Source organism: Rhagoletis pomonella, unplaced genomic scaffold (genome assembly GCF_013731165.1).
Source record: "Rhagoletis pomonella isolate Grant_MI unplaced genomic scaffold, Rhpom_1.0 Rhpom_scaffold_00003, whole genome shotgun sequence".
In the NCBI taxonomy this organism is placed as follows: domain Eukaryota; kingdom Metazoa; phylum Arthropoda; class Insecta; order Diptera; family Tephritidae; genus Rhagoletis; species Rhagoletis pomonella.
Genome location: NW_023458557.1, coordinates 24067623 through 24081406, shown reverse-complemented (window position 1 = coordinate 24081406; position 13784 = coordinate 24067623). Strand labels below are relative to the sequence as shown.

The following is a 13784-nucleotide window of genomic DNA, read 5'->3' as shown; positions in this document are numbered from 1 at the left end:
TTCTGCCTATTTCTCGTTGTTCGCTTTGTGTTGCCGCAGTATTCGCCTTTTTCGAACACCCGGTATGTGCTGAAAATCGTACTTACCTAAAGAGCTACAAGCCCACAATCATTGCTACGTGTTCCTATTTAAATAGACTTTGTATATTCATTAATTCCTGCAAAATTGGACCGTTTAATATTGATATTAACACATTTTTCCGCATTGTTTACATATTTTCCTATGCGTTTTGGCATTTCGCTCTCGATTCTAATGATCTTGGGTTTGAAGTATGTTGGACAAGCCGCTTGTGTGGTGTATTTGGAGCTTAACCTCCACTTGAAAAAAAAAACCGGTTGTAATCGGCTATTCGATTAATCGTGCCATTGCTAACCGTCGTTTAATAAAGATTTATATTATTTTGACTTTAAAGGTAATGAAAGACCAAACTACATACTTACCAGCCAATTCACATGGATTTACAAATGGAGAAGGAAATAAAAATTCTACGATACTGTGTTTTGACAAAAATGATTTCATGAAAGTTTGTATAGTTCAATTGCAATACACGTTAGGTATTTTCATTATCTAATATATTTTAATAGGGAAACTTTTCTGTTGACGAATTTTTGCATAAAAATCGCAACGCTCCTAGTTTGGAACAACTACGGGATGATTTGGGTATATACTTGAAAGACTTGCGAGCATCTATGATCGATTTGATAAATGAGGATTATGCCGACTTTGTTAGTTTATCAGCTAATCTTGTTGGTCTTGATCAATCCATTGCAAATATAGAAAATCCAGTGTTACAATTCCGGAAGGAGGTCGACAATATTCGGTTCTGTGTTAAAGAGTGCGCCGCAGCAGTAAGCGACAATTTGAAGAAGAAACAAAAATTACGTGAAGAAAAGCGGAATTTGCAATGCCATCAAAAAGTGCAAGAAGCAATAAATAAACTTAGTAGGCTTTTGGAGCATCAATTGAAGGAAAAATTAAATCCATTTGACGTAGAGCGTGCAGCTCTAGAATTGATCCAATTACAGTTCAACCGACAGTTCTGTTTGGAAATTTTAAATGATGAACAAAAGAAAAACATTGAAAGGCTTGAAAAAGAAGTATTAGCAAAACTACGAATAAGTTTCAGCGACGCTTTAAAGGGCTGCTCAAGCAAATGCTCAGATTTACTAGAGCGCTGCTTACGAATTTATATAACTCTTGATGCCTGCCAAATAGCCGAACAAGTGTTTCGTGAAGATATCGTTGCGCCATATATGAGTACTATTATTTCCGAGCACTGCTTACAAAACTCTCCACAAGGTTTATCAGGAATATACGGAAAGGCTTTAAATTTTATTTCTTTATACATGACTGACTTGCTACGGCTGACACATTATACGGACAAGCTTTGTGGCTTTAATTTTTTAATTAATAGTTTCTGGGTTGATGTAGAAATGCGGTTAGAAACATATATGCCATCGATTTTTGCTCCGGGAAATTCAGAAGTTTTTTACGTTAAATATAAATGCACTCGTGATTTCTTATCTAAAATTGAAGAGCTCCTAGCTAATGATGGAGCTGTTAAGAGTTTTAGGGAGCACAAACAAACTATAAGTTTTCAAGCACGCTGGAACTTGCCAGTTTATTTCCAAATATGTTTTCAGGTATGATATACATACAGTATTGGCCAATACAATAGCACCCCCATTTCAAAGTGATATTGTTTGCCACTTATCTTTATTTATTTATTTTTAGGCATATCCAAATAAGGTACAAATCATTCTCTAACCGGGCCGTTACATATTATAGTTTCCCCTTTCAATTTTTAATACTCTAGAGCTCACACTTTTACACTAACACTTTTATTTATTGTTTCCCATCCCTGCAAACCATTTTTTCAGAGTATTCTAAATTTCATTTCGTTTCATTTATTGTTGTAATTGTAGAGAAGTTTTAAAGAACTCATAAAGATCTCATCCGATTTTTGACCGAATTTTCTAAATCGAAATAAATTTTACTCAATTCGATCCTTTTACGACATTTCGGAAGAAAATAGGTAAACGTATGAAAATAATGCCTGAAAACCAAAGTTCCCAAAATCTTAACGAAATCTTTAGGAGTATCTCATTTGTGTAACGTTTTTTTTTTACGAATCTTCAAAGAAAATTATATGAACGGGGTTGACACGAACTCGTAAAGAAATTTCTGTACGAAAAGTAAAGAAAATTCTGAAAATTTTCCGCAAGAAATTCCTCACATAGCAGCATTATTTTCATTTCTTTACCAATTTTCTCCGAAATTTCGTAGAAGAATCGAAGTGTGCACAGTTTATTTCATTTTAGAAAATTCGGCATAAAATCGGATGAGATCTTTACGAATTCCTTTAAATTTCTCTATAATTCACAATACTCTGAAAAAAAGGTTTGCCGGGATGCTGCTAAGTGAAGATTTTTTTTCCGATTTCTTTTCAGAATTTTCTCTATTTTTCTTACAGAAATTTCTTTACGAGTTCGTGTCAACCACTCATATAATTTTCTTTGAAGAGCCGTAAAAAAGTCGCTACAGAAATGAGATACTCGTAAAGATTTCGTTAAGATTTCAAGAACTTTGGTTTTCAGGCATATTTGGATTGCAGGGACAATACAATTTTTGTTGCCGGCAACAAGAAAACGTGTAGCCCTAGGCATCCATTCCCACGACAGCCGGTTCTACGTACCGGAATGACTCGGGTTTTACCCGACCAAGGGCTGTTGTTTCGGCGATGTAACCCCGCTTAGGTCGGCGAAGTATCTCGGAAGTTGTTCGTCCATAGGGCTACATTCGCTACGTATTCTTCTGCTCAGGGCTGGCATCGAGGCAAACCCAGGGCCAGAAACCTACACCTGCTGTGTATGCCAGAGACGACTACACCACAACTCCACCTCAGTCAAGTGCAATGTTTGCGAGGGGTGGAGTCACCTCAGAGTCTGCTTAGGATTACGGACACTTCGGCAGTGGATAACGTCGTTTGTGGTCCCCTGCTGCTTAAATAGAGCCGCCTCCACGGCTAACCCCAGTCCACCTGAGCAGCTCCACACAAACACCACAGCACAACAACATAACAACAGAATAGACCACACCACAGCCACGACAGACCACAGAACATACACAACCGCACCACCGCCCACACGCTGCCGCCAACAACTCTTGGTTCCTCCTACAATCTGCACGGTATGTCGGACCAGGATATTCCGTAATGTGACATCAGTCAAGTGCAAGTGACTGGTGCCACTTTAGGGCATATTCAGGTCTGCGCATCATGCGAGATTGGACGAGGAACTTCGAGGGCCCGTGTTGCGTTGCACGGTCGCAAACCCCAACTGCGACGCCACCCACTACCACCACAGGGCAGCAACCACCACAGCAGCACACACAGCCAATGGCGTCAAGGCCACAAACATCTCTCACACCCCGCATTACTACATGTCTCCCGAACCACATGAAGTTCCTTCAAGTTAACTGTAACGGGCTTCAGAACAAGATCGAGGAGATAACCGTCTTCATGAGGAGGAATGGTATATTGATAGTTGCGGTCCAAGAGACGAAGTTGCTCAGCATTTCAACATTGTTGAATTGTGCCGGGTACAGCGTGCACCGTCGAGATCGCGAGTGAGATAATGGTGGTGGCTTAGCACCACACCGTGCTGTATCGTCTTATTGAAGCAGACATCGACCGCAGGGATACCACCCTAGAATGTCAGGGCGTTGCTATCCGGTCAGGCGATGTTTAGCTCGAAATATTTAATGTGTACATACCCCCTGTCACCTGCTGCCCGGCAGGATATACCCTGATATAGGTGCGCTCTTCAGAGGTGAAAACCGTATGGTAGTAGGTGATTTTAATGCGTACCACGATTTTTGGCACTCAAGCCTGTAAAACGATCGCAGGGGAACCGACTTGGCTGAGCAGATAGATGATTCGACATTCAGCATAGTGAACGACGACGCACCCACCAGGATTATGGGCAGCTGCTGCAGCTCGCCAGACATAACAATACTCAGCGCTGGTCTGATAAACAGCATATCATGGTGACCTTTGCTGACTTTGGCATCAGACCATCTGCCCATAGTCATCTCGATCGATAAACCAACCGACTTTGCTTCCGCGGAACACCGGACATATATCAACTTTTCTAAAGCTGATTGGAAAGGCTTGGCGGAATTTACTGAAAACACCCACCGACGTCCACCTTGGGGAACGTAAAGTCCGCAGGGCTATCACCGCTGCTGCAGCTCGCTTTGTACCGGCAGGATGCATAACGGACACACGTCCAAATTTCCTTGCTGGAGCGGCTGTTCTAGCCAATGAGCGTAAGAGCCTTCGTCAGGCCGATCCCGGAGACCCCCCGCATCAGGGATCTCAACGCGAAGATTCGGCAACTAGTGAACGTACACAAGCGGTAGAAGTGGGAAGAGCATCTGAAAACCTGTAACTTCACCTCTGGTGTGAGTAAGCTTTGGTCAACCGTGAGGTCACCGTCCAATCCGACGAAGCATGACGACAAGGTCGAAATTTCTTTCGGCGACCATGCTTCATCGGACCCGGAGCGATGCGCGGGCTATTTTAGCCGGCAGTTCATACCGCATCCTCCGGTGGACAAAGCCAAGCGTCGAGTGACCAGAAGGCTACACAAACTGCCAACAACTTGTGCCCCCCTTGCTTTCACTTGCGGTGAAGTTCAGATGGCCATCGGGAAGGCGAAAGCCTCCAAAGCCATGGGTCCCGACGGAATATGTATGCTGATGCTGAAAAATTTGGGTCCTGCAGGAATAGCGTACCTAACGGAGGTCCTCAATTGGTCAATGGCCACTTTCATCATCCCAGACATCTGGAAGGTGGGGAGAGTGGTCCCACTACTCAAACCGGGGAAACCAGCCAACAAAGGAGATTCGTATTGGCCGTTAACACTCCTTTCCCCGGTAGCGAAGACACTTGAGGCCTTGCTGCTCCCGTATTTCACGAACCACCTGACCTCAGCGAAGCATCAGCATGGTTTCCGTAAAGTGCACAGTACAACAACAGTACCTAACGCCATAAACACTCAGATATCTCGCGGCCTTAACCGTAACCGTTCCTGTGAGAGAACGATTCTAGTAGCGCTGGATTTGTCAAAGGCGTTTGACACTGTCAGCCATTCCACAGAGGCTCAAACGGTGGTCGGCAAATTATCTGAGTGGTTGACACTCGTTGGTAATGTTTAGAGACATATCGAGCAAACTCAGAAAAATAAAACAGGGGGTTCCACAGGGTGGTGTCCTTTCCCCGCTACTGTTTAACTTTTATATTTCAAAGTTCCCTCAACCACCAGAGGGAGTCTCGATTGTTTTTAACGCCGACGATTGCTCGATCATGGCGACTGGTAATGGAATTGATGACAGGTGTTCGAAAGTAAACGGGTTTTGGATCAAACTTTGTACAAAAATTAAAAAAATTCTGTAAGGTTTCACCTAAATTGCAAACATTTTAATTAGACTCTAAAAAAAAAATTAATTTTAGTATAACAAAGTGCTAGATTGAAGTTGCTAAAAATTGCATTGAGTTTTGGCAATTTTTTCCTTGACAGTGTAAAGCGGTTCCTTCCATATAAAAATATTTTACGAACATGATTTTTTTTTGCAACCTTGCGGAGTGCTGTCAGCGTTTCATTCTATCACATCACGAACAAATGTGGCACGTTACAGAAACCGCTACTTGTGATTTGACGATTTTGATAATTCTCAAGTAAATGTAGACAACGCGTCAGAAACTTTAGATGCACTGAAATTTGCTAATACTTTCACATAAATCGCCGTTTTTTTTTAATTTTCGCTATTATTTTTTTTTATGAAACATATATTTTAAAATTTAACGTAATGAAACCACGTTTCCTGTCGAAAAATTTATTATTGAGAAAATTTACTATTTTACAGTTTATTTTATCCTCCCATTCGGCTTTGTTTACTTTTATTTGAGAAATTTCATCGCCGCGAGGAATGCAGAATCTTGTATTACATATCAGTCTTGTTACCATATAGTGTTTAGTGTTGGGACAATTTTTGGTTTTAAAATTAAGAAAATTATGTCGAGCAAAAATAAAACTAGGTACTCAAAAATGCGAATATGTGGTAGATTTCAGACCGTGTGTGGTAGATGCTCAAAAAAGCGGCAGATCTACCACAATGTAGTAGAAGTCTGATCCCTGTTCTTCACTGCAAAGTGCCTAGCCCTCTCCCCTACGAAATCCTCTGCGACCTTGTGCACCACCTGGACGAAGGAGGTCAGGCTACCGCTGTGAATTAACGTCGATGATACACCAATTCCGACGGTGAATAACCCCAAAATACTCGGAGTAACATTCGACAGTCTGCTCTCCTTTTCTGCGCACACAACCGCTTGGGGAAAAGACAAAGAAACGTTGCTGGCAACATAAAAGGCAATAGGCCGGCCGGTTTTAAATTACGCAGTGTGGTCGCCGGGGAATAGTAGGACGCAGTGGATGAAGCTACAGACGACTCAAAACACCGTACTTAGGACAGCGACTGGATGCCTTCTGATGTCGCCAGAACACCACCTGCATGACGAGGCGAAAATGTTCCCAGTCAAGGAGCATAACACATAGCCACAGACGTGGCCACCCAAACAGACAGCTTCTTGCAGAGGAGCCCTCGTCTAGGCACGTCAGGAGGCATCTCTACGAACTGACGGACGAAGTCCAGAGGTTCATTAGGCAACCTCTGGACCCGTCAGCATACCGACAGGCCCTGAACGGCATTCACAGGGAGTCAGTCTCGAGTTATGTAGACTTCAGACTTATGAATGCCGAGGCGGAGCTTCATCTGCCTCGGAAGAGAATAACCACAATAGCCCAACTTCGCTCTGGCTACTGCAGCAGGTTAAACTCATACCTGAGCAGACTGAACGTGGATGTGCCAAATGAGTGTCCAGCACGCGGAGGGACCCCTCACGACTCGAAACATCTCTTCGCCTGCCCGGAAAACCGACCCTATGGAGGCTGCACGCTTCTTAGGGCTGCCGTTAGTGGAACTTGACGACCGATCTGGGCGATGTTATTGTGGCCGCTACAACAACTACAACAACCCTAGGCACCATCGCCATCGTATCAGTCGCTCTAAAACGTCCGCCGAAGGCAACTTACCTGGGCGACTCGGTTTCTTATTACCTGAATGAGTCGTTTTCTTATCCCTTTATTATTGCGACATGCGATATTTGGAATAATTTTTATTTATTTTTATATTTCATTTATTTTTTGTATACAAAATTGGAACTTACAATCGGAATTAATTCCTTCTCTCGCTTCCTATTTTTTCAATTCTATCCTTGGGCATTATTTAGATGCTTTTGGACAATACTGTTGACGCCATATTCATGAGTTTCGGAATCTTTGATAGCTTATTTATTCCAAATTGACATGAAAGAAGTTATGTTGTCCATTTGTCACCACAGCAATAAATCGGTGAGTCGCCAATTTGTTGCCATTGACGATTGTTTCCTATTTCTCATGTTTTACTTGGTGGGTTGAATGGGTTACTTAAGTAAGGCACTCGGCACATTACGCGCCTAATCAAAGTAGAGTAATCGTTTCATCATACCGAAACGAATGCATGACGACTCGACTTCTGCACACTTGCACGCCCTGCATAAGTCACCAGCTAATAAACACTTTCTACACATAAACAAATTTTTGGCCGTTCTTACGCAACACGTACTTCCGCAAATATTTCTGCTCCGAAATATTGCATAAACGCTTGTGGTTTAATGCAATTTGCACGAAATCGTTCATTTCCAATTATTTTCTATTTAATTGACAAATAAATTTTATTTCCAACACAAAAAACTAAACAAATGACGATTACAAAACTGCAAGCGCCTTACAATGTTGGGCGCTTCGATTCATGAAGCTTTTATGATTAGGCGCAAACATGATTTGGAATCGTAATCTACAGAGCTTCATTGAAATACATGGGTTCGGCATAAATGCTTTATACTTTAGTATGCCAAAACGATTACACTACTGTGATTAGGAGCTTAATGTGCGGAGTGCCTAACAATTGCTTTCAATTTATCCCTTTCAATTAATTTTCAATTTTGCTTTCAATTTTGATCTGCTTTTCAGCATTGGCATGCGAATTTTGTGAAAAAAAAATATTAAGCTTATGCATGATAAAATGTTAATCTACAATGGAATTAAAATGGAAAATGGTCTTCAGAAGCTACCCTGCAAACCAAAGTTCCCGAATTCTTAACGAAATCATTAGGAGCATCTCATTTCTGTAACAACATTCTTACGAATCTTCAAAGAAAATTATATGGAGTGGTTGACACGAACTCGCAAAAAAATTTCTGTTCTCAACTTGAACTCCAATGTGATTCTCCACTTGGTCTCAAACATATCATTGAAATACTGAAATTGAAATAGTAAAATACCTTATAGCTTTTTGATTGAAACGACATACATAGATGAATTTAAATATTAATTTTTCATTTTATTACTCGTTTTGGGTTATGTAGTTCATCAATATCGTCCGACAGTATTTTTGCCATTTGATTCACTCGGCGTTTTATTTTCTTTCAAGATTATTTGGGGATACTTTGTGCATTTGAGAACATACCCACACTTTGATCATTACCTCTCATCTGATGAAATAGCAGGTAACATCTTTGATGGTACTGCATCTGGATCGAGGCGTCTTCTCTTAGCATTAATACTTGCATAAATGCTATCATTCGATTTCAAGTGCAGAGCGCAAACTTTCGATGATCCAGTTAGTTTAACACCACACGCTTTCATCCAATCCCTTCCTTGCGTAACATCTGTTGGCACACGAAACATACCTACCTCATTGTTGTGAGTGCTTCTGCATAAACACAAATATCTGGCATTTTAAACGAATTTTTTTCTTTTTGCTCTTTAATTTCTAAAACAATAATTTTTTGATTTGAAATCAAAATTTTTTTATTTTGAAATTCATTATAATGTTGCTAGTTTCAAATGGGTTAACGCAATGACAAAACCGTTGTCATATAAGCGTATAAAAAATAAATATGTCATATATTGATTTCACTTTGCTTATTACACTATGGTTTTCTTGAAAACGGCATATTGATAATGAAATTGCTTCTCAACTTGAATGCAGCCTACGTAATGGTTTTCAATTTTGATGATTTTTGACCATGGTACAATGAAAACAGGTAGAAGCCACGATCCAGAAAATAAAGGTCGCGCCATTCGCGGACCGCTAACCCTCTCTTCGTCGATTTGACAGCATACACCCATTCGCTGACGTCACACAATACTTTTGTTTACATTCACTGTTGCCAACTTGTTGCTTTTCGCCCCAAATTTAGTGGGTATTCAAAACGCGAAAATTTTTGAGTTTGGTGCTTGGTGCGTTTTTGGTGCTTTTGTTTTTAGTTTGAAGACACCAAATTTGAAAATCTTAAAAAAATGAAAGCAAAATTTATAGCAATCGTAAGTGTGGTCAGCAACTTAAAAATTTAAACAAAATCATGGCACAGTGACAATCATAGACGGCAACAAAATATGTGGCAGCACCTTCAATCATGCCAGAAGAAATCGACCTTCGGGCAAGAAACATTGATTTTTATTAATTTGAATCGGCATCCTTACAATAAAATTATGTATGCATATAAAGTCCATAAAATACACTAATACAAATTAAGTGCTTTTTCAAATTCAAAACTTGGCAATACTGCCTTTTGTTCGATGCTTCCTCTTTTTCTTGTAGAGTTCGTCTTGCTCTCTCATTCTGGTATTTGTTGACGTCACGGCCAGTTGCTCTCAGCTCGATTGGCGCAATCTTGTATTCTATCATTCTTGGGTAGAAGCCAATTTGACGTCAAACCTACAAAAGTCAAAGTTTTCGGGAGAGTAAAAATTAAATGAGCGTGTGTAAGGAAAAATGAAAAAATTACATTTCACTGGGTGACGTTTTTAAGTAAATTCGAAGTATAATTTTATTTATTTATTTTCTTTAGATAAAATTTGTTAATTTGTTTGTTGTTTTCTGTCTTTGATTTATAAGTTGCAGTGTTGTTGGAGGGACTTTCCGGCATAATCGTCATAGTAACAGCAATTGGCATCAAACGTGCCTTTCCTGTACCCGGTGCATTTACAAAATCTGCCGCTTTAAAATGTTTAACGCACAGCAAGGCATTTCGCTGCAGCTATGCCCCACAGCTACTTTCGCAACGCTCCTTACGCGAAGGACATTGAGGCACGTTAAAAAATTAGTGGTATTTGGTTTATATTTAACACCACATAAAAACAACGCTTCAGGTGTTCATTTTTAACACATACACTAAGTATAAACCGCACAATACTACACAAATTCAAGTGTTAATTAAAATTTGTTTTTAACGAACATTCAAAAAAAAAAAAACAACCGACATGACATTTGAAGCGTAACGAAATATAGGAAATAAAAGAAAACTAAGTTGAACCCTCTTATTCTAGAACCCGAATTTTCGTAATTCGTAATTCGTAGCTATGCTACGAAAAACGAAAAATCCACATGCTGCAACCCTTGCGGAAACATGTGCAGCATTGACAGCTATCAGTTTTTCGAAGATAGCTGAATGAAGGAAAACAAAGTGGAAAGGAATTAAAAAAACACTCATCATGTGCTTGTTTACTGTAAAATTAGTAAATTTTACATATTTCGAGGAAAATTATGGATTCTGATGTATTTGCAATTATAGCAGCAGAGTAAGCGGGCGCTATGGCAATGGATTCACAAAAGTATGCGGAGCTGTCGGGCATAGTAACCATGGGCGCATCTATGTCAGCTTCTGGTTGAATTGTTGAACCACAAGTCAGAACACCTATGCCTGAAGCTCTGGTTCTCAATCCAGTTAATGCAATAACAGCTTCTTCCAAGCCATTGAAAACATGCACTTTGTTAGGTCCACCACCTGTTGCGCTTGCTTCTGCCTTCGGCCGCGCTTAGAGATTATAACCCTTACTAAGTAGAATTCTCCTTTCTGTTCATTCTTAAATAAAATGTGAATCCCTTGATTACACGTGAAAGGAAAAAGTTGGTAAAATTTTGTATGTATTGTACAAAATTATTATTATATTTTTATAATTTAAGTGTGGATTTCTGAGCAAAAAAGACAACGTGCTTCGAGCACTCTGAATATTAAAAGAAAATTTTGTTGATTTCAAGTAGAAATAAATTAAAAATATATATATCTAATATATATTTATTTTAAAATTAGGTAAAACTTGACATTTAAGAACAATTTAAAGTAACGATTAAACCAAAAGATAAATAACAAAACATATTGTATGTTTTAATTGAGGACTAGTCTGGTATTAAAAAAAAAAAAATAATTCACAAAGTTCTTTTAATATGAAGAAAAAGCACGACTTGGTACCATAGACATACCTATTTCTAGGGGTGTATGAACGAAAAATTGTGTTATAAAATTTTTGAATGAATATTCTTTCATTCTGCTCAGTGTACCTATTTTATTCAACAATAATGCGTCATCAACCTGCTCCGCCTATTGTTTGCATGCAACTAAATAAAATTTGTTGCTCTTCTACTCTTTCTGTTGACGTTCGGATTGTGTACGTGTAAGAAGCCGATTGTGTACATGTGAAAGTCCGAATATAGTTCGTTTCCCAGGAAAGTGTTTGGCGGGCACTGGTTTAAATGAACACCACCAATATTTCATGCAAACACACATTGATTTACATCTTTTATTTCGCCTCCGACACAGAATTGTTTTCGTACAAAATTACGCAAAAAAGCTTACTCGTTCGTTTTTAGGTATGCCATTGTTTAGAATTTCGAAAATTCGAAAATACGATTCGGATTGCAGCATACTATTTCTACGATTCGTAGCAAAATCCGAATACGAAAGAGTTGCAGAATAGGGGTGGAAGTTTAAAGGTTTGGTTCTCATGAGAGCAACATCATTTTGGCTTCTACCTGTATTTATGCGCCTTGATTTTTGACAAGCAATGTGTGTGAGGAAATTGAAAGGCAAAACTGATTGTGTGTCGTCAACGTAACAAAACCCATATTAACCAACTTTGTAGAAAACTACAAAAAATTTCACTAAAATTTCAAACTATTTTCTTAGAAGTGTTAAAATTTTTTTGAGTACACAATTTTATAGCCTATTCAATTTTAGGCTAACAATATGCAAGTTTCAAGTGGCTAAAAATCACCGTTGATTTTTTTGAATTTTTTTCGCCGAAGGTGTTGCGGGTTTCTTCCATATAAAAATAAATTGATTTTATTCGTTATATGGAAACAAATACGACAAAAAAAATTCTAAAAAATCAACGGTAATTTTTAGCCACTTGAAACTTGCACATTGTTAGACTAAACTTCTGTGAAAAAAGTTTGAAGTTTAGGTGCGAATTTGTTGAATTTTTTTGTAGTCTTTTGCAAAGTTTAAAACTTGGATTTATATGGGTTTTGTTAGATAATGAACTTTTTTTTTTAATTGAAAATTCTTAAAAATTAATAATTAAACATAAGTGGCAAACAATATCACTATGAAATGGGGGTGCTATAGATATGGCCAATACTGTATATCTATGTAGAGTTTTAACATTGAATCGAACATTAAATTTAAAATATATTGCAGGAAATAGCTGGAGAATTTGAAAGTATTTTGGATCCTTTGTTACATTCCGTTTCATTAAGCCCTAAAGAAGTGGTAGCAGATAGTACTTTTCAGTTGGCTACATTTGATAGTGCGAGTAAAGCTATTGATCGTTGTTGGATGGAAGGCGTCTATCTAAAAGAGATATTTCCTAAATTCTTAAAGTTAAACTTGCAAATACTATTACGTCTTTCTCGCTGGGTACAGGACGCCATACAGCTCATTACAAATGGCGATTTAAAAAGTAATAGCCTTCGGGAATATAACCTGGAAATGCATAAATCAGATTTGCTCATAGCACTATATGCAGATTTACAGAAACTTATAGAAAATATGCCGCAAATACAGCAAAATATAAATGAAAATATACCCTCTGAAGTGAAAAGTATAACTACTGTGTACAATGCCATAGGCAAATCTTTCAACGATTTGCGGGAATCGCTGAATAAATCTTTATTTATGATTCTAGATGCTCTGGTTGACATTCTGGTGTTTGAGAGTGGTATAGAAAATGTTCGCCAAGTAAAAGATTTGCCTCGGCTTTATCGAAAAACAAACAGGGAGATACCCTCAAAGCCTTCTGCATATGTTGACCAAATACTACGTCCATTGAAATCTTTCCAAAAACAGAAATGTTCGCAAATGGGAAAAATGGTGGCGTTCCAAATTTTAAAACGTGTTTGCTCAAAGATAACAAAAGAGTAAGTAACAACATTTTGATCAATTAGCATGAAGAGTTCTTATACGAATACATCGCTAGTTTAGAGTGAAAAGTTGCTAACACCAATTTTTCAAATTTTATAGGATAGAAGTAAACCTATCAAAGCTCCCACTAGAACTTGAAGGGACAACTCCCAATTTGACGAATAAAAGAGTCGTCCCTTAGGCCTCATCTCGGAGAAATAAGAGAATTGTTGACTTTGACCTACTTTATAACTCATTTACGAGTCAAATGGGCGATCTCCTAATTGAGAATCAAAAGAATACTCCCATAGACATGATTTCGCAACAAGCGATATTTGCCGATTTTGTACTATATTACTTTATTGGGAGCAAAAAGCGATGTCTCTTAAGAGAGCGGTCCAGGAGTATTACTGTTGATTGATAGGGGAGCTATACGCTC

At 38.8% G+C, this 13784-nt stretch overlaps 1 protein-coding gene across 3 annotated transcripts in view; it reads left to right on the top strand.

The window, feature by feature from the left end:
• The window catches only part of LOC118735083 (conserved oligomeric Golgi complex subunit 2), a 42857-nt gene that overhangs the window by 382 nt on the left and 28691 nt on the right, over nucleotides 1–13784 (top strand). The window contains exons 2-4 of one of the 3 annotated variants that reach the window (XM_036464695.1): nucleotides 585–1643; nucleotides 12644–12905; nucleotides 13131–13362. In XM_036464695.1, the coding sequence (XP_036320588.1) occupies nucleotides 585–1643; nucleotides 12644–12905; nucleotides 13131–13362 (1553 nt within the window). Of the gene's footprint in view, nucleotides 1–348; nucleotides 524–584; nucleotides 1644–12643; nucleotides 13363–13784 lie in introns of those variants that run through there. The other 2 variants (XM_036464693.1, XM_036464694.1) reach the window with 2 other exon arrangements.